This window comes from Psammomys obesus, unplaced genomic scaffold, assembly GCF_907164565.1.
Source record: "Psammomys obesus unplaced genomic scaffold, mPsaObe1.curated_primary_1811, whole genome shotgun sequence".
NCBI lineage: Eukaryota > Metazoa > Chordata > Mammalia > Rodentia > Muridae > Psammomys > Psammomys obesus.
This window is the reverse complement of record NW_026596064.1, coordinates 2,396,233-2,416,014: the sequence shown is the minus strand read 5'-3', so window position 1 is coordinate 2,416,014 and position 19,782 is coordinate 2,396,233. Positions and strand designations below refer to the sequence as shown.

At 47.5% G+C, this 19,782-nt stretch overlaps 1 protein-coding gene across 2 annotated transcripts in view; it reads left to right on the top strand.

Moving 5' to 3' along the window:
* Nucleotides 1-19,782, top strand: part of Igf2bp2 (insulin like growth factor 2 mRNA binding protein 2) — a 112,805-nt gene that overhangs the window by 59,394 nt on the left and 33,629 nt on the right. Inside the window, exon 1 of one of the 2 annotated variants that reach the window (XM_055624889.1) lies at nucleotides 910-960. The exons of the other annotated variant lie outside the window; for it this stretch is intronic. Within the exon in view, the coding sequence (XP_055480864.1) occupies nucleotides 950-960 (11 nt within the window). The 5' untranslated portion in view covers nucleotides 910-949. Of the gene's footprint in view, nucleotides 1-909; nucleotides 961-19,782 lie in introns of those variants that run through there. 2 annotated transcript variants of the gene reach the window in all.

Sequence of the window (19,782 nt, the reverse complement as noted above, 5' to 3'; positions counted from 1 at the left end):
TGTGTGTGTGTGTGTGTGTGTGTGTGTGTGTGTGTGTGTGTGTGTGTATGTGTATGTGCACGCGCGCGTGTGCTGGAAAGTGGCTTTCTGTCTCGTAGGATGCTCCAAGCAAGATGCCCCCCAACGTAAAACATGTCAGGCTTTGTAGACTCTGTTTTAAGTCTTAGGGAAAAATGGGTGTATTTTCCAGAATTGGAAATGAGTTTAGAGCTGAATTTTCATGTCTATTGGGGATGGGGTCCCCACGAAGTATCAGTGCAACGCTTTGCATTCCAGTAGTTGTGGGGATTGCGGTCCTTGGAATCCTTTATATAATAGGGTAGGCTGGGGTGGAGTGGTGGTTCTCCCTGAAAGAGTGTCATCACCTAGCTTCTCGGCTCCTTTAGTTAGCCAAAGGTATGTTTAAAAAATATTGAATAAATTGTAATCAATGATAATACAAAATTAAAATGATTAAGTATTTAAAAAAATAGACCCAGCCTTCACCTAAAAGTTTTCAGGCCACACAACAAACCAGGCGGAGGCTCCTCTTCCTTCTTTCTGTACAGCCTCCAGCAGCCGTGACTTTTGTTCCCACCCAGTGGCATTCAGTGTATCAAGTGCGGTGTTTCAGCCCGTTGGGAAGCAGCTAGTCCATGGACTGTGCCCGGAGCTGTTGCTTAGCCACTTTCCCCATCCCCTATCTTGTGGCCAGTGTTTTGTGTGTCTCCTCTCTAGTTTTTTCTTCTCCAGTGAACGTGTGGGAGTTGTGGGGGCCGAGGGAAGAGGGCATCTCCTTCTTCCATCTTGGTTAGTATTTCCTGCTTGCTGGTCAGACCCACTTTCTCAGCTTTTCTTTGGGGCAGGAAGGAAAGCCACATTCTGCTGTCAGCCAGTTAGTCGGTGGAGCTTTGTTCAGTAGACGTGAAGCCGAGCAAGTGTGAGGACTGCAGTAGCACCCTCAGAGCCCATGGAGAGCAGGTAGGTGTGGCAGCCACCTGTGAGCCCAGCCTGGCACCTCAGGGATAGCTCAGACTGGCTGGAAAGGGCAAGTCCCAGCTTCCTCAAGAGAGGCTGCCTCAGTAAGTGAAGAGTGAGTGAAGAGCCTGACCTCAACTTCCAGCTTCGAGCGTACATGCTTGGGACCACACACCTCCAGACATGCACACACACGCATGCACACCACACACACAGTCATGAAAGACTCTCCCTAACCATGAACCCTGTAACCTTATACTTTGAAGTTTGTTCTTCTTCTCTGCCCCTGGGGCAGTTTTCTTGTCCTGGCAAGAAACAACAGCTGGTGGCTTTGCCCTGGAGGCCCCGTTCCTTGGAAGTTCATACTCCCTAACTGATCCTAACCCAGAACTGAATCCTGCCCTTTTTGGGTGAGAGTTCATGGGAAAAGGTCAGATTGTCCTCGCTAGTCTTCCCTTTAAATCTGTCAAAATAAATGCTGAGGAGCACAGGTGTATCAGGAGACCAAGGTTTACTTTATTAAGAAATAGGTGGTTGTTTTGTTGTTGTTTTCTGGATGAAAGTATAGTTAGTATACTGAGTTCTACAGAAAGGTGGAAACTATGATCCTGTCTCTTAAAAACAGAGCGGCATGGCTTCCCTCTCACTTCTCTCATGGACAGCTACTACCTGTCATTCTCTCCCCCCACCCCCATTGTTTCAGTGGTCTAAAAGCAGGAGGGAGGGGCTCAAGACTAGTCTCTTTGGAATAGTTCCTTTGTATCAGGACAGTGGAAACCCAGTTTGGCAGCTGTTCTCACGCAGTGTATCTGCTTCTCGTGGTTTCGTTTGCTGTAACTACACAGAGGAGATGCGCCTTTTCACCAACAGTGTTGTGGAATTTCAGTATCAAAGCTCGAGCTACTTTTGTACTCCTGAACTCTTGGGGAAACAAAACTACCTGCCGTGTTTGCTAAGGGTGGGGCACGCGTTGGCTACAGAAGGATGCTGACAGACTGGAAGGAATTTTAGGAGGAGCCAACACTGTTGGAAGGAAGGACGCAGGAGAGATGAAAGACACACAAAAGCACAGCTTGGCCAAAGGGTGATGAAAAAAGACGTGTAACAGCCCTTAAGAATGAGTGTGAACAACACAAGCATCACATCTTTAGAACCATCAAAACAAGAAATAAAAATGAATGCTGTGCATGAAAATGCTGTAAAAAAAAAAAAAAAAGCCCACGACTTTGTATGCTAGCTTAAAATATTATTTTTTTAAAAAAATCATGTGTGTCTGACTTTTGTTGGCTGCTGGCAGGAGTCGGAAGATGGCGTCGGATCTCCTGGAACTGGAGGTACAGATGGCTGTGAGCCACCGTGTGGGTGCTAGGAGGTGAACCGAGGTCCTCTGCAAGAGCACCCAGTGCCCTTCACCACTGAGCCGACTACAGATTAGCTCCTGAAATTAAATTTTTAAAAAACTGTAAAAGAAAAAAATAATGGTCGGCATAAAATAGTATCTATTTTTATGGTGAAACTTATTACCTTGAAAATTAAAGTGCTAGAGGCAGTGGGGAAAGCTCCTGAGTAGGAGACACTCTGAGCTGCTGAGGGCCTTCCCGGTTCTAATTTTGAAGGCTGAGGTGGTCCTCTTCCCTGCTGGGATTTGCCACGCAGTTCTAGTTGCACAGTTTTACATATAAGGACCAGAAGGTGGAAGCCTGGCTGACTCAGTCAGACGTTGCAGATAAGCGACTGAACCAAGCATTTGCTTTTTAAACTCTTACCAGCTCCCTCCCTGGTGGTGCCCCCTGCTGGGATCCCAGATTATAAACCAGAGGAAAGAGTGTTGCTGTGAACAGCTACAGTGGGCAAAGCAGGGCAACAGGTTCCGTGCGCAGCTCAGTTGCCCTTGATTTGGCATCGCATGGGTATGGGGTGGTTTTGCCCTTACTCTAGATGGGAGGTCATGTCTCAGGAGGGGATAGACAACCAGAGCCGATCAGGACATCACGTAACATCTTAGGTTAAAGCTGTCAAAGGCATTCACTGTTCACTGAGAGGAGTTCATAGGATCAGAGCCTGGCTCTGGCAGCCTTAGTAAGGCAGGTTTGGTCACACAACCCCAACAGGCCAGTTAACAAATAATTATGAAAGGTAGAAAAAGATTTATTCAGTGTAGCCACATTTGGAGGAAGAACAAAGATCCGAAGAGAGTTTTCTCTCCCTAAGTCCATCTCCCTGTCCTGACAGGAAGTTTGGGTTTAAATACAGGGCAGGGGTCACGAATAAGGACTCAGTCCTAGCAGCGATGTGGTCTGCCCCATTACCATTGCCGGGGCTTCAGTGTGACTGAAATCGACTCTCTGTGGCTGCAGCCATAGTCCCAGCCTTGGCATTTCCTAACATGACACTTCTAGGAAAGTTCCAATTTCTTGGGGGGGGGGAGCTCCATTCTTTCAACAGTCTGATAGCTGGGGCATCTGTGTGTCTGTGGAATACCTTCATTCCTGCTTGGACAGTCACAGGGTAGCCTCGGAACTGTCTCTGCCTTGTGGCAGTCAGGCAAGGGAGTTAGCCTTCAACCCGGCAGATCCCCGAAGGGACTTCCCAGTGGGAAGGAGCCATCAGGAACCCACTGTGGCTCCTGGCAGGAGCCTAGCTGGTGTGCCAGTCCTAACAAGGACAGACCTGGGGCCAGCCTACTTTATAAGCTGGTTGGTTTAATCCAACAACAGAATTGTAAAAGGTGAGCTGAGCGCCCACTGAGTAAACCTCCTGGGAGGGAGGAAGCCCCCTGGTTTTCTGAGGGATTTTACTGGAGCGACCAGTGCGGTCAGAGTGGCTTTAATGAAATGTGTGCACCTGGTTTTAGATGAATCTTTCCCCACACTGTGGATTTTGTTTGCTTGTTTTTTGTTTTGTTTGTTTTGTTTCTGAGACAAGGTTTCTCTGTGTAACCTTGACTGTCCTGGACTTGCTTTGTAGACCAGCCTGGCTTTGAAGGCACAGAGACCCGCCTGCCTCTTCCTCCCAGAGTGATGGGATTACAGACTACCACGCCTGGCTTGTGGTGACTTTAATTCCCTACTTTATTCACTCATTTTGTGACCCTCAATGAATGGGACTAGTTTGGAGTCTGTGGTGATGACCATGGAGGTAGGGCTGGGGATGAAGCGGTTTTTCTGAGACTTAGCAGCCGTGAAAGGGAGGTTGGGAGTGTTTCGTGAGTGTGGCTACAATGTGGGTCTTCAGGATTTTTGGTCTCGTGCCTGCTGTGTAGCGCTCAGTGTGTCTTCCCAGAGGAAGCCTGCAATTAAGGTCTTATATCCTGACCAAGGTCTTGGCTTCAGATTAGACATATCCACAATAACGGTATCATAAAAAAGCAAAGATAAGAGAAGTGATCTCTCTGGCCTTGGGCAGGTCAGTCTTCCCTTCATCCTTCTTCCAAAAGAAGTCGCTACTTCTGGTCTTGTAAAATAGGATTTACCTATATGACCCCAGCTGGAAGGACTGGCACCTTCCGCCCAACTAGAAGCTGTTGGTAGAACTTAATAACAGATTGAGTGGAGGCATTCAACCTGCACACCTGTGGATGCTGGTTCCTCCTGCAATGCTCAGGTCGTCAAAGACTCTGGCAGAGGTAAACAGCCCTCTGAAGGAATAAGGGTTTCTCTGGCTGCAGAATCTGTACGGAGAGTTGCGCCCCCTTGTGGCAAAGACATTATGAGTGCAAGTTCTTATGATGCTTAAATACCCAAATCCTTTCTCAGTAACTGAACAGATTCTTAAATTGTAATATGAAAATGCTACAAATGCTATTGGTTTATTTATCACCAAGTCTGCAAGTTTTCCTTTGTTTCTTTCTTGTTCCATCCATAGTGAGCCTTCTACTTTTACTTCTCTACATGACTGGATTTAGAGGGTATATGTTTATGTTTATTTTATCTGTGTTCCTCTGATTATATGCATTATATCTGAACAAAACACCACCCCCAGCTTGCACCTTTTGTCACAGAGTGTGATGTGGACGGGATTAAGTGCTTACTGACGTTCCTCTTCTGTCCATTCCTCGGCTTCTTTCCCCATTGCCCTCGAGCGTCAGTTTCCCTGAAACGTACGGAAGTTGGGAACGCAGAGCATTTCTGTCAGCTGCCTTTGCTTGTCACCTCGACTAAAATAAAGGGGCGAACATAGGGGAGGTCTAAGGCTGACACTCTGTAGAGATAAGGAAACAAGATCAGTTTTCCACAGACCTGAGAGGCTTCCCCGCAGCCTTCCCGAGTCTCCTGGTGGGTGCTGAGGGAGCAGCAGAGCCCGTGTAGCAGGAGGGAAGAGGTGAGGTGGACAGCGGGAGGACAGATCACCGTGGAGGGCCGGGTGGACCCTGGCAGTGTCTGAGAGAGGAAGCTGTAGTGAGCTGAGCTGTGAGCGTTTCTCGTGACAGACAGTCTCCATCATCAGGCGTTCATGGGGAGCGCTCGTGTAGAGGTTGTTTCTCAGCTGCCAGAGGTCAAACTCACACTGTTGTGCTCTTGTACCCCCTGAGATGACCCATCGCCCCGGGAAGAAGGTTTTAGTAGCCTTTTCAGATTACTGTGTATTTCTTTTTTTGATGCTGCACCAAAGTTGATCCCCTAGAACTGGACTTAGAGGTGGTTTTGGGCCTCGGAGTGCTAGGAATTGGACCTGGGTCCTCTTGAAGGGCAGCAAGTGTTCTTAACCGCTGGGCCATCTCTCCAGGCCTCGAGCAATAGTGGCTTTTGTTTTGTTTTTTTGTTTTTTAATAGGTTCATTTCTGTGTAGTATGTGAAACCATATGAAGCACTAACTTTCTTTCTTTCTTTTCTTCCTTCTCATTATAAAAAGTTGAACCTAGACAAGCACTCTCCATGGACCTATGTCCCCAACCCTCCTTATTTTGATGCACGGTCTCACTAAGTTGTCTAGCCTGGCCTTGAACTCAACTGAAGCCCAGGCAGGCCTTGACTTCATGACCGTTCAGCCTCAGCTTTCTGAGAGCTGAGACCACACACCTGTACCACCTAAGCATGGCTCCGTATGAATAAACTTAAAAAGTTTCATGTATTTATTTCTTTTTATTTGTGTGTGTGTGTGTGTGTGCTCGAGCACACATGCACGCGAATGCATTTATATGCACCACATGAATGGTGGTGCCTAGAGGCCAGAGGTCGTTGGAGCCCCTAGAACTGGAACTGCAGGTGACTGGGCGTCCTCTGTAAGAGCAGCAAATGCTCTCATGACCACTGAGCCCGTCTCGCCAGCCTCATGGGTTAGCTCCTAACATGCTTCTACTTTAAAACCATCGACTGCTGTGGGACGCTGCAGTCATAGGGAAAATATTGGACCGTCGGGCAGTTCAGAGCTTGCAAATGCTGACCTGTGACTCTAGTGTCATAAAGCTACATGCATCACTGCTGTGACCACGCTCGTCCCCAAACCTTCAGCTATGGGCAAACTATAGGCGCGTGGAGGTGTTCACATGTTTTCTAAAATTCTAAGTTTCGCCCGAGATATCAAATTTCAGCATTGGAAACAAATGTTGGTGTTTTATTTTCCACAAAGTAACAACCTCACTTTGTTGATTTTTTTTTTTTTTAAGAAATGTCCATTGGGCACCCAATCTAAGCATCTGTTCTTTGCCAGTCACTGTTACTGGATTTGGATTTCCTTGCAGAAAGCAGCTCGGCGCTCACAGCTGTTCCCGTCTCTCTCCTGAGTCATCTTCACCATACAGCAGGAGTGCTGCAGTCATACTTTCTGTTGCATCACGTGTTCTTAATTTGAGCCTAGAGTCTACGTATAATTTTTACCACTTCAACAGCACATGATGGGGAACCCCGTTACCCTTTATCCAGCCCAGTGCTCACCCCTCCAATCACGCCCAGGTGCCTGCAGTTGGATCCACTGTGTACTTGTGCAACATTTGCAAATACCAACAAGTGGAAAGCATCTTGCATGATGAGGAAAAACAGTTTTATCCCTATGGACTCCCGAAAGGGTCTCAGGGACACCAAGTATCTTCAGATTACTCTGAGAACTGTGGGAATTAATGATAAAGAATAAGACTTGGTGTCTCTGGAGGGTGAGTTTGCGTATTACTTCTGCTCCTGCTTCTTATTGGCTGTGACTTTGGGGGGTTACTTGACCCTGCTGTGACTGTTGCCTGTCATTAAATAGGTGTGATAATAACAGCCACTTCCCTGAATGGAGTTGATCTGCCAATAATTAACTCTTGGGTTGGCGTAAGTAGGATTCCATATATAGGTTACTGGTTGCATGGTTGGTCAGTTGATGGGCTGCAGAGATGCCCAAAGACCTGCTTGCCCTGAAATTGTCTCTTCTTTCAGCCTCCTGTAATGTCCAAGACACCCGTCATTACAATTGCCCCCGTATACTGCTAGGACACATCCTAACTGCATTAAAACTCATGTCTCAGAGAGTGTGTCAGCTACCAGCTTGATGGAGACTGGTCTGTCTGGTGACCCTAACGTTTCCTTCCTGAGTCCAGACTCTGAGGGATAGAGGAGATTGCCAGGCTGAGACAGGGATCCTGGGTGCAGAGGGGATGTTTTGGACAGTTGGACAGCAGAATGGGAGTGCTGAGAGAGGCTCTGAGGGGAAAGGATGAGGACAGGGACTTTGCCTCTCACACAGCGGTCTGGACACATGGTCCGGACACTCATGAATTGCTGTCATGGTGGAGGTATATGGTCTGTAATGGACATGTCCCTCCATACAGTCGCTGGTTGCAGGGTAGGGCTGTTACCACAAAGCTCAGCTCACACTTGACTAATGTTGAACCTGTAACGATTGAGATGTACCCTTGCCTGTTTGCCCAGCCCGTTGGCTCTGGAAGCAGATTTGCCAGGGCTAAAATCCTGACCCTGGCATGGACTAGCTCTACAGCCTTGGCAATACAGCTCCTTTCAAGCCTGTATTTGGTCTCTAAAGTGGGATTGCCAGTATTTCCTAAGAGTATCATAAGTGTTAAAGCAAATAGTATACAGTAGGCAGCCAAATGTCTAGTACCTTCCTTATGCCAGCTTTCTTTTTCTTAAACCTTGTCTCTTCATTTATAAAAAGCCCTGAACACTATCTAAACATTGTCGTCATTGCCCTCTTTTAGTAAAAACACTGTTTTGGAAAAAAGTAAGCACGGAACTGGAAGAATTTTGATTCTCCTTCTTCAGGAATTTCCAGCAAAAAGTCTTCCCAAAAGTTGTAACCTCCCTTCCCTTCCACTCCTCCTGGGGTCTCAAAGGCGCTTTGCTTGGTAGGATTGCCTCTGTGTTGACTCTGCTTGTGGGTAAGCCGAGCACTGTTCTGTCCTTGAGACCCAGAGTCCCAGTGCAGGCCAGCTGTTTGACGCGGTGTCCACTCACTGTGGAGAAGCAGGTCGCCAGCATGAAAGCAGGTGTGGGGCCACCTGCTCTTCAGCCCCCACGCCTCCCAGCTCCAACGGCTTGTTCTTCTTAGAATACCCCTTGTTCCTGGAATTACTTTTATTGTTTCTCCAGTTAGAACCTACACTTCCCCCTGTCCATATCACTTTGAGTGAGATTCAGAGAATCTCTTTCACAACTTTCTCAGAATAGCCTCTTGATCAAAGAGTTTACTGCTGACATAAAAGGAACCCAGCCAACCAGACTTCTTGCTGACTCTCCCAGGTGGAAGGCAGCCACCTTTGCATCCTGCCTGGGCTTTTGCCTTGCAGTATGGCCTGTTTCCAGGAATGATACTATATATCACCTAAGAATGCTGTGGAGATCAACTAATACTAGAACTGTTCTCCTAAAGCTTGAAGGAAGGGCATGGTGCCTGGAGAACTGTCCAGGAAGCCAGTCTGTGCCCGTGAGCTAGATGAGCACAGGTGTCTGTGTGTGCCTCCTACAAACCCTCAGAAATGCCCGTTTCGCCAACTCTATTCTTCAGTCAGTGTCTGCGGTTCCACTCTCAGTCAATGGCAAAGAGAGTGTCCTCCACCCTTGGGACCCTTCCTCGCCTCCTTCTCCCTCCTCTCCTTTTTACAGGCTCCAGTCCTCTGGATCAATGTATTAGTCATTTGGCCCTTTGGTTCCATCTTTCCAAAAGTTGGTTGGGGCTTTGAGAATTCTGCCTCTCTGGTGGAGGAACCCTACTCCCTCTCACTTGCTGTTCCACTGAATGTAGGCACCTGGAGGCTACAAATTTACTTAGCATGGTCTCATTCATGTCTAAAGTCTCAGCCAAAACTATTAGTCAGCTTCTGGTTGTGAATGTCTGATTTCCTGCTGGCTACTCCAGGGATTGTGTAGACATTACATAGGCCTGACATGATTAGGATAGTGTCTTAGTTTTTGTTTGTTTGTTTTGTTTTGTTCTGTGATAAAATCCTCCAACAAATGCACCTTAGCAGATACGGAATTGATTTAGTCTCACAGTTCAGGAGCAGAGTCCATCGTGGCAGGGAAGCCACGTTTGAAGCAGGTGGTTCCATTGCATCTACAGTCAAGAAGTGGAAAGCACTGAATGCATGCCACTGCTTGACACCTTCTCCATCGCATACAGTCAAATCCCCTGACCGGAGAACACATCTGTCCACGGTTAAGACTGCCGCTGCCAGGCCAGGCAGTGGTGGCATATACCATTAATCCCAGCACTTGGGTGACAGAGGCAGGCAAATCTGGCCAGCCTGGTCTACAGAGTGAGTTCCAGGATAGCCAGGGCTACACAGAGAAAAAAAAAAAAAAAAAAAAAAAAAAAGAGATTGCTTTTCCCACATTTATTAATGTAGTCAATGCAATAGCTCATAGGCATAGACAGAGGCCCATTTCTCAGGTGACTCTAGGTTCTGTCAAGTCAGCCATTAACATTAACTATCACAAGTCCCACCCCTTGCCAATTTGACACCCACACACATACTTTTTGAGCCATCACTTTCCATCCCTTGCCCGTATAGGTTCATGACTGTGTTATAATGTAAAATGTATTCCATCTAACTAAAAGTCCCCAATCCTTAACAATTCCAACACTAGAAAAGTCCCAAGTCTTTGAAGGATGAGCTCTTATTAAAAACAAAAATAAAACAAACAAAAGAAACCCCAAGTTTCTTTATTCCAACATATAATGGCACGTTCTTATGCCAGAAGAGGAAAATCGGGGCATAGCAACAAACGATGAGTCCCCAAACCAACAGTACAAGCACCAAGCCCGGCAGCCCCATGTGTGGCATCAGAAGCTCATGATGAAATTGACTGGGCTCCCAAGTGCTTGGACAGGCCCACCTGTGGCAGCTTGCCGTTTGCAGCACACTTAGCCTCTCTCTTGAACCAGCTCCACCCTATGCCTGGCTGCCCGTCCCTGACTGATTTTCCTCCGTTCTGGCAGCTCTGATACCCTGAGGGGTTCCATTGCAATTCCATTCCAAGTTAGGCTTTACCTTCATAACATAAAGTGGACTCTGAAGGCACCCCACGAGGTCTTCAACCCAGCCACATGCTGCCAGGTTTCAGTTGCTCTCCAAAATCCCAGAAGAAGACTCCACAGCCCTCTCAGTCATGTGTCTTTCATGCTGCCCAGACCAGAAGCATGTCAGTGACACCGCCAGGTTCTGCTGCTGGTCTGAGCTGCCCCCACAGGCCACGGCTGTATCTGCATGCTTCTGTGTGCTGGCCCTTGGGAAACATTCTCATTGGAAGGAGTAGGAAATCCAACCCCTCAGCCATAGTCGCAGTTCAAGCTCTTTTCCAAAAGCTTGTGCTTTCACAAGTTGGAGCCTTTGATGGGTGAGGTTTTGTCCATTGGAAATCTTTCCTGCTCTCCCAGCGTAGTACAGGGAGGGTGTTCCTCAGCAGGGCTGATCTCTTTAGTGACTGCAGCTACTTCCTCAGCATTGGCCTGAATGCCATCCTGTCCAGAGATTCTCTCATTTGACCCAAGTTCCCAGAACACACACAGAATGAAGCCAGATCACAGTAGCTTAGTTCCTGATAGAATTGTTCTTTCTTCCCTCTGAAACCTCGAGAGCTGACCTTCACTGTCTGTCTAAAGCATGCTTGTCTCCAAAAAACGCTCACCAGAACGGCCAATCAAGCCCTGTTTTTTCTTTTTTTCCATAAAGAAACAAACTCTTCTACATTTCGGCCACAAAAGAGTCCCAACGGCCTCTACACCACCACACAGTCAGATTCTTCTCAGCCACAAACCTACCCTTGCCCGCCAGTTCCTGCCTTGCTCCTCTGACTGTTGTGATAAAACAGGATGACTACAGCAACGAGAGAGAGAGGGAGAGAGAGAGAGAGAGAGAGAGTTTATTCTGATTTACTAGTTCAGGGGTGCCATCCATCATGGTGGCAAAATCAAGGCGTCAGGAATTTGAAGTAGCTGGTTATATCAGATCACAGTCAAGAAGCAGAAAGCAGCGAAAGCCTGCTGCTGCTTTACTGTATATCACTTCTTTACTGTATACAGCTCAGAATCCCCTACTCAGGGAGCCAAAACAAAAGGGGTCATTTCATATCAATTAATGTATCAAGAGAATGCCCTACAGGCAGGCCCAGATTCTCATCTCTCAAGTCTGTCAACTTGACAATATTAATCATCACAGACTCGTTATCTACCAAGAAAAATCCCTTCTGGATGTGCCTGATTCTTTCCGTTCTGTTAGTTCAGGCCTTGGAGTCATTTGAATAGCTTACCTTTCCTTGCCCTCCGAATCTAATGTGTCCTGTAAACTGCCCCCTACTGGGACATTCAGTGTTTGCATCACACAGGGTCAGTGGTTCCTTTAAATGTACTCACCCCACCTCCTGTGACCACACTCAGACTAACCTCCTAGAAACCTTGCTTTTAATCACTCCCCAAAAATCTCAGGATCCTTCATTGCCTTAAAACCATTTGTATCTATTTGTAGTTCTCTTGTTACAAAGCAAGCTCAAATTAGGTGGCAAACAATAAACCAGATATTTGCATATTCTGTGGGTCGAGAATAGAGAGGGTGTAGACAGGCATTTTCTTTTCTCTCTGCCCTGTGTCTAGGGCTTCTACTGTGAAGACTCCATGGCCAAGGTAATTTAGCATCTGGAGGCTCCCTCCCTCCCTCCCTTCCTCTTTGGCCGGTTGGTGTAGCTGGTACCTGGGACCTCAGCTCTTGGCTGAAGTGGTGGCTTTTCTGTGTGGTCGCTTACTCTTTCTTTAGCCATAGGGGCTGGGTCTTGAGGGTAGCATTTCCAAGAGAAGCGTGTGGTGATCTAGCTTCAGAAGTAAAAGGCTCATTTTCCCTTTGGTTATAAGCCTGCCCAGATCTCAGAAGAGTGTCTCTGTGGGAGAAACAGCAAAATCATTAGGGTGGGATTTTTTTTTTTTTAAATGAAGTCATCTTTCCTGTCTACCACAAAATGAGACTAATCTGAGAGCTGCTATATATGATCTGGGCCAGCTTCCTTTTGGCTGGAAACCCACCGATATTGCCCATCGTGAAGTTTGTCTAGAGGCTGGCTGCTAGAAGGACACAGGGCCGCATTGGTGTGGTGATGACCCAGCCTCCTCGCCTCTGGACTGAGTTCCTCAAGGCTGTGGTGGTGAGCCCTGTCTGCCCCGCCCTCTGGGCTGCTCTGGCAGCCCTAGCAGGTAAAGCATGGGAACCCTGTTCCTGCTTACTTTCTCCATCTGAAGCTCAGCCCTAGGGAATCTGGTGGGTTTCAGCGTCCGCTAAGTAAGGTGGGCTTTCCCAGGTGCAGGCCTGAGGTGAGCTGTCTCCTGTGGGGCCTGAGTCAGCTCTGGTTTTGCTTGCAGTGCTCGCTTGTCCACGTTGCCTCTGGGTTCCCTTTCCCCTGGCTGCCTCCCCTCGCTGCTGATTCCCCTGGGAAGCTTTGCCTGTGGTAGGTTTCTTCCTGCAGTTCTTCACAGTGGGCTTCCCTCTTTCTAGACTTCACCATCCTTTTCCTTGGCTCATAGATGACAATTTATAACTGATGCTGACTGAGGATGCCTGAAACTTCTCTGAGTTCTGCTTTTCACCTCCTTTGTCAGCTTGTTAGAATTTTAATGCAAGCAGGGTTCATTGAGATGTTTGGGGTTTTGTAGTCTGTTTTGTAGCCTAAGCCACTCACGGCCCCGGCTCGCTCTCTGTCCCTCACATGCTCTTTGCAGCAGGCTTGCCTTGTTGCCGAGGTGTGCTGTAACTGTGACTGGAAAGCATTTCTAGCTGCCTGCACGCCACCTCAGTCCTCACATTCCAGCACTGATAAAAGGGTGAATGAATCTCACCAGTGTGAGGTCGTGTGTTGACTCCTGTGTGCGATTTCCTGTTGGTAGGTTTTGGAAGACATTACACAGACACAGAAGGAACACAGGCTTTTGGTCTACGATGTCAGAATTTATTGAATTTATTGAATAGCAATAAATTCACAGCAGTTTTGTTGATAGTAATCTGGCAAGTAGTCCTACATTTCCTGATGGCCCGGGCTGAGGTGAACAGGGGTTCTATTTTTTGCAGTCCATTTTTTTCTTTTTTTTAAGGGTTTATTTAGTGCTCTATCTGTATTGTACACATACATACCAGAAGAGGGCATCAGATCCCATTATAGATGGTTGTGAGCCACCATGTAGGTGCTGGGAATTGAACTCAGGACCGCTGGAAGAACAGACAGTGCTCTTAACCTCTGAGCCATCTCTCCAGCCCTCTCTTTGCAGTCTTAATTGCTAACGTTCACCCTCAGGTCACACACCGCACAGTAAATACACCTGTGTCCCCCATGGAACGGCTGCAGAGGGGCTGAAGAGGCCCCAGAGTTCAAGCTCTCTCTCAGAGACTCAGAGACCTGAGAGGCAGAAGCCGACAGGAATGCCAGGAGCGTCTCTGCGGGAGCAGAATGACGAGCCTGGGCTGGGGCGCTGAGATATGTCTCCCTGCTCTTGAGCGGCCACAGTGCGGGGTTGAGCTGTAGAGGTGAGCCGTGGTGGAGGCTGGAGAGGCAGAGGGCAGGACCGGGTTCCGGGAAATGAAGGCATGGACAAGCGGGTGGCAATTTGAGAGGAAGCCCTATCAACAGTGGGTGCTGGGCCAAGTCCCGGGACATCTGGGAGCTCTTGCCCTTGGATGGTCAGGTGGCAGGTTGGAGCCGCTATCACCACCCCCGGGTTAGGTGTCCTCTAAGTGGCAGCCAAGTGAGGGAGCTGCACCCCTTGCCTCAGCCTGGTGTCTCCTCAGGCCTGGTTTCCTGGTATGATTTCAATGCGCCCATGTGCTCACGTGGTTCCGGTTCAATAACTCCACAGAGGCCTGCCCTTCTTTAAGGAGCAGCCGTTTGTCTGTGCTGTGCGGCCGTTCACACATCTGTCCAGGTGCAGAGCCATCCTCTGCTCAAAGTGGAGTCAGAAGCCTTTCCCAGAATGGCCTCTCAGGTCAAGGCACTGAAAAACCACCGTTCTACACGGAATGGCGTGACGTAGGGCAGGGCGGTGCCGGTCCTGCTGGAGCCTGCCCACCTGATGAGCTGTCGGGACAGGAACCCTGGAGACCGGCTGCTTGTGGAGCTGAAATGCGATGCCGAATCCCCAGAGCTGTTAGCCCCGCCGCCTGCTGGCCTCTGTGCACCAGCCCTGCTGATGAACGGCTGCACCTAGCTTGGGAGGGTGTGAGTGAGGACCCTGCGTCGCCTTCAGTGCTTCCGGGAAAACGTCCTTGTCAAAATTCTCTGAATTGGCTATAAATCTTTTTTTTTTTTTTTAATCCAGGAAGGTATCCCTAATTAATTTCCCTCAGATTAAATGCAGTATGTATATATATCAAATTTAGAGAAAACAAATTTAGTTTTTTGAAGCAACTTTTAGTCTCTTTCCATAGTCTGCTCGTCTATTTTAAAAGCAGATTCCCCATTTTTCATTTTTGCTTTTGGTTTGTTTGTTTGTTTGTTTTTGGTTTGTTGTTTTTTATTTTTTTGAGACAGGGTTTCTCTTGTTTTCCTGTCCTGGACTCACTCTGTAGAGCAGGCTGGCCTCAAACTTGCAGAAGTCCACCTGCCTTACCCTCCCGAGTGCTAGGAGATTCTTTAGGATTTTTTTAAAAATAATTTACTTCTTTTTATTTTATGTACATTGGTTTTCACTGCATCTATGTCTGTGTGAGAGTGTCAGATCCCCTGGAACAGGAGTTACAGACAGTTGTGAGCTGCTGTGTGGGTGCTGGAAATTGAACCCAGGTCCTATGGGAGAGCAACCAGTACTTTTAACCACTGAGCCAGCCCTCCAGCCCCATCTTCGGGATTTTTTAAAAGGTGAGTTTAAATCCCCATCTTGGTCTTGGTGCTAGGCGTCTGAACCCAAGGCTTTGTCATGCTAGGCAATCAGTCTACCACAGAGCTATGTCCCCAGCCTCAGAGCAGGTTCTGTGTATTCAGACTGTGTAACATTAGCTCCAGAAGCTAATTTTAAAAAATCAACCTTTTTATATATATTACCGTCCATTGCTGTAACAAATACCCGAGGCAGCTGGGTTCTATGGCACTTACGAATAGTATTGAAGGGAGTTGCAGCAGCGACCATGAGATTGTATTCTGAAAAAGGAGAGAAAGAACTGCCAAAGGAGTCATACGGAAGTGTCTTGTGTTCCCAGTAACCCATGGGCCTTCCTCTTGGCTTCATTTCCCAAAGTTTCCCTCGCCTCCATGCAGGTGTGTGTCCCCACCTCCCACCCTATGGACCAGACTTTAACCATAAGGGACCTTTGGGGATTCCAAAAGCACCTTCTGAGATGCCAGAGATGGTCTTTGCTTGGTATCTCCTGTCCTTCAGGATGTGCTGCTTGCTCATTCTTTCGGTTTTTTTTTTTTTTTTTTTTTTTTTTTTTTTTTTTTCTTGATTACAGACGGTCTCAGATTTGCTCTGTAGTGAAGGCTAGCCTTGCATCGTGGGCTCTCTCTACACTAGGTTCCAGGGAGTTGGGTTTATAGGTGTTTGTCCCTGCTCCCCTCCTACCATGAGAAATTACTTCCCTGGCTCGCCTAGCATTATGATAAAGAGCCATTAAAATGTTCTCCTTCCTGTTCTGGCATCTGGAGCATGTCGCAGCTGCACCCTAGGTTTTGTCAGTCTTTCCCCTTGTGTGGCAGGGCACACTCAGATAGCACTCTGGGGAAAGACTGACAGAAACTTGGGATGCAGCTGTCCGCAGCAGAAAGAAAGAGACTAAATGGAATGCCTTCTCTGTTTTCCCTCCTGTGTTTCAGACTTGGACAGCCAAAGCAAGTGTGCATCTTTGGGCCGCACCAAGTCTTTGTGTCTATGTCCCCTGTTCTTGAATTCAAATGCACACTTCTTTTCAGGCAATGCTTGACGGCCCTTACCCTTAGCTGGGAGCTCTCCAGAATTTGCCCCACCTATATTTTGGGGAGGTTCTCAAACTTGATCTTTCCCCAGGAGGCATGACACAGCCTGTCAAAACTGAAGCAGGTGATTTCCATGTGACCCCACCTATGGGGAAGTTTCCAGAAGAGCCCTTCCTGGAGGAGAAGGTTTGGTGAAACTCTACAGTGAGGTTGATGTTGAGATAAAACCTTCTTCTGTCTAAGGGGGTCCATCTTATCGAGGAGCTATTAAAACAAAATACACACTTGAAATACAAAACTTGTGTCAGTGAATTGGCAATTCCAGTGTGACATTTTTAAAAGCAAATATTCAAATATAGAAAGAAAGAAAGAAAGAAAGAAAGAAAGAAAGAAAGAAAGGAAAGAAAGAAAGAACCCCTGTCATTCCTAACTGAGACTTGATAAAGGACTCAGCATATCTATCTGAGAAGTACTGACAGTGATAGCCACGTCACTGGGCATGGTAAGGCTTTAGTGGGGTGCACAGAGCCATTGAGATAAACAGCAGCTGTAGTTTGGGGAAACCTTCCTGCTGAAAACTGAAGGATGGGAGCGTCAGTGAGGCCACAGGGAAGACTGGGAAAGCTGAAGCTGTTTTTCTTTATATTGTTTAAAAACAATAACAACAGCAAAGGAGTCAAGGAGGAGGAGGGTGGTGGGAGATGGCATCTATAGGAAAGTGTATTCGAAGCTTTAGAAGAAGGTTGGAATTTCCTTGTGCGAGCATCCCGGCCTCCCAACTTTCCCCTCCTCCACCTCTCCTTTACTCTTCTCTTCCTCCATTTTGTCTTTTTTGTTGTTGTTCCTTTTGTTGTTTGAGACAGTCTCACTGGGTAGCCCAGGCTAGCCTCCAACGTTCAGTCCTCCTGCCTCAGCCTCAAGAGTGCCGGGATTATAGGGATGTACCACTAGGCCTAGTTTCCAGTTTCCTGAAGACGTTTATGATAAACAAAACGTCCATCTTTCCCTCAATAATTAATCGGCATTTTGGTCTTTGTGTCCAAATAGTTCTGCTGTTTATCACTATGTAAAAAAAGTGCTTTCACTAAAAAGTAAGAGGGGGTGGAGGAAGGATGAATGTTAGATGCCAAGCTCCCTTCCAAAAAGAGAAAGCTCTGGAGATCTCACTGGACGGCGTGTGCTGGCTTCAGTCTGTACAGCTGGTGCCTTCCGTAGGAGATGCCAGAGACTATAGAGGCTGGAGTTAGAATGGCCTTTGAATGAGAGTTGTATTCATTGTCTCCCAACCCACCAGGGAAAGCAATTTCTTCCCTTTCCTTCCTTGTCCTGCCTAGAAATAACCACACAACCTTTCTTCCTGCATCTAATCATCATGCAATTGACTTTCACGTTTCCATTTCAGCAATTAAGAGTCTTACGCTTCCTTCAAACAAGGAGACCTGGAGCTAAGTTAGTGGCTCTCCCCTAGGAGCTGAGGTCCATTTTATGAGTTATGAGTTGGCTTTGGCTCATCTTTTGTTTTTCATTGAGAGAGGGTTAACTGAAACATAGCAAGCCTTCTGCCGTAGCCTCCCGAGGGCTGGGATTATAGGTGTGAATCACTGTGCCTCGTGTAGCAGTGAGGAGGTCAAAGAGATTCGCAAAGGTCACAAGATTGGAAAGTTTACCAACTGCTGCTCATTGCCTCGGTCTGAAAGTGTATGCGGTACTCACCTCCATGACATCCTGTGTTGAAACCATTATACAACATAGTGGTTCAGAATGATGCCCCTGCGAAGCTCTCCTGCTTTTCCTTTTGCCTCTGCTACACAATGACACGGCAAAGGGCCCTGGCTGAAGGCTGTCCCCACAACTGCGCATTGGCTGCTTATAAGCCACCCAGTCCACAGTGCTTTGTCATGAGAGACCAAGCTGACAAAACACTCCTGCTGGCTGCTTTGTTTCATCCAAGCATGGCTTTCAGGAGCTCTGTCTGGATATGCCGGAGAGTGAGTTGTCGGCTGCCGGGGCCTGATGGCTTCATTAATGTATGTTTTCAGTGTGGGAGGAGTTGCCACATCCATAAATGCAGTTGTCCCACTGACAGTGCGTTGCAAGGGGTCGCTGCAAATATCTAACTTAGTCATTTTACGATTCGCCCAGGACATCTCTACCAGTGACCACGTGTGAACGTTACAAGTTGGAGGCAAAACCATAATTGATGTAGGTACAGGGCGGGACTCGGCTCTCATCAGGGATTTGTCTGCTTCCTGTAATAGGTCAGTTGACCGCAGAGTAGGAAACAGGTAAAAATGCATCAGCCATGCTGAGCTTGTGGGATGCCTGGAGCCTGTCTGTGAGCAGGTGTGTGGAAATCAGCTGCTCATACCTGCTCTTCTGGGCAGGGAGGACCCCATGTCATCTGATGGAACTCAGAGTTGCTGTAGAAACAAGCATAGGACCCGGTGAGGTAGAATTCCTCATTGATTCTACAGGATGCTCTTGGCTTCCTCTGCCTGACTACAGTTTCCCTGGGGACCTTGAGCTTAGTATTAAAATGCAACTGGGTTCCTACAAATCACGTTAACTCATTCTCTACTGAAATCCCCAGCCCAGCGCCGTCAAAGCTTGTAACAAATTCTGTCATGACAAAATGGTTTTGACAGTTCTTAATATTTGTAATTGACATCTATGTCATCTAAAATTCACTCAGTTGCAACCTCTTATCAGCTTTGGGAGCCTAGAGTACAGAAATAATGCCATTCACGGAGAAAACCCAGAGGCATGTAGGGTCATGTATATTTTGTTTTGTAGTGGTTTACAGTGGGAAATCCACAGCTAAACAGAACGCAGAACCAGACATTTAATGGTTCCAGGGCTGCGCTGCCCTTGTGCAGGTAGTGTGGGATTGGCCCTCTTGCCCTTTCCTCTTGCAGATAGTTTACTTGTATTTGAGTTCTAAGTTCCTGCCTTTTAAAGCCACAGGGAAAGTGACTGTAGTTTTATTAAGAGTCCCATCTCAGAGTGGAGATGTAGGTGGGATGATCAGCTCTGCGGCCTAAACAGTTCAGAATTGAGAGGAAAGCCATAGTCAGTAACGTGTTTGCCCTGTGAGTGTTAGGACCAGAGTTTGATCCCCAGAACCCATGTAAAAAAGCTGAGCATGCTGGCATGTGCTTGTCATCCTCACTCTGGAGAGGGAAAGACAAGTGGCTAGATCCCACAGGCTAGCTGGCCAGCCACCCTGGCCTGTTTGAGCGCTAGGCCAGTGTGAGACCCTGCACAAAAACAAGGTGGACAGCACTCCTGAAGAACACGAAGTCTGTCCTCTGGCCTTGATGCACACACATAAGCATACCTGTGCATCCACATACATCTGTAAACATAAACACACAAAATTAATAAACCATAGGTGTATGCGGTGGTTTACATAAGAGCGGTCCCCAAAGTGGTACTATTTAAAGGATTGTAAGGATTAGGAGGTGTGACCTTGTTGGAGAAAGTGTTTCACTGCCGGAGGGCTTTGGAGTTTCAA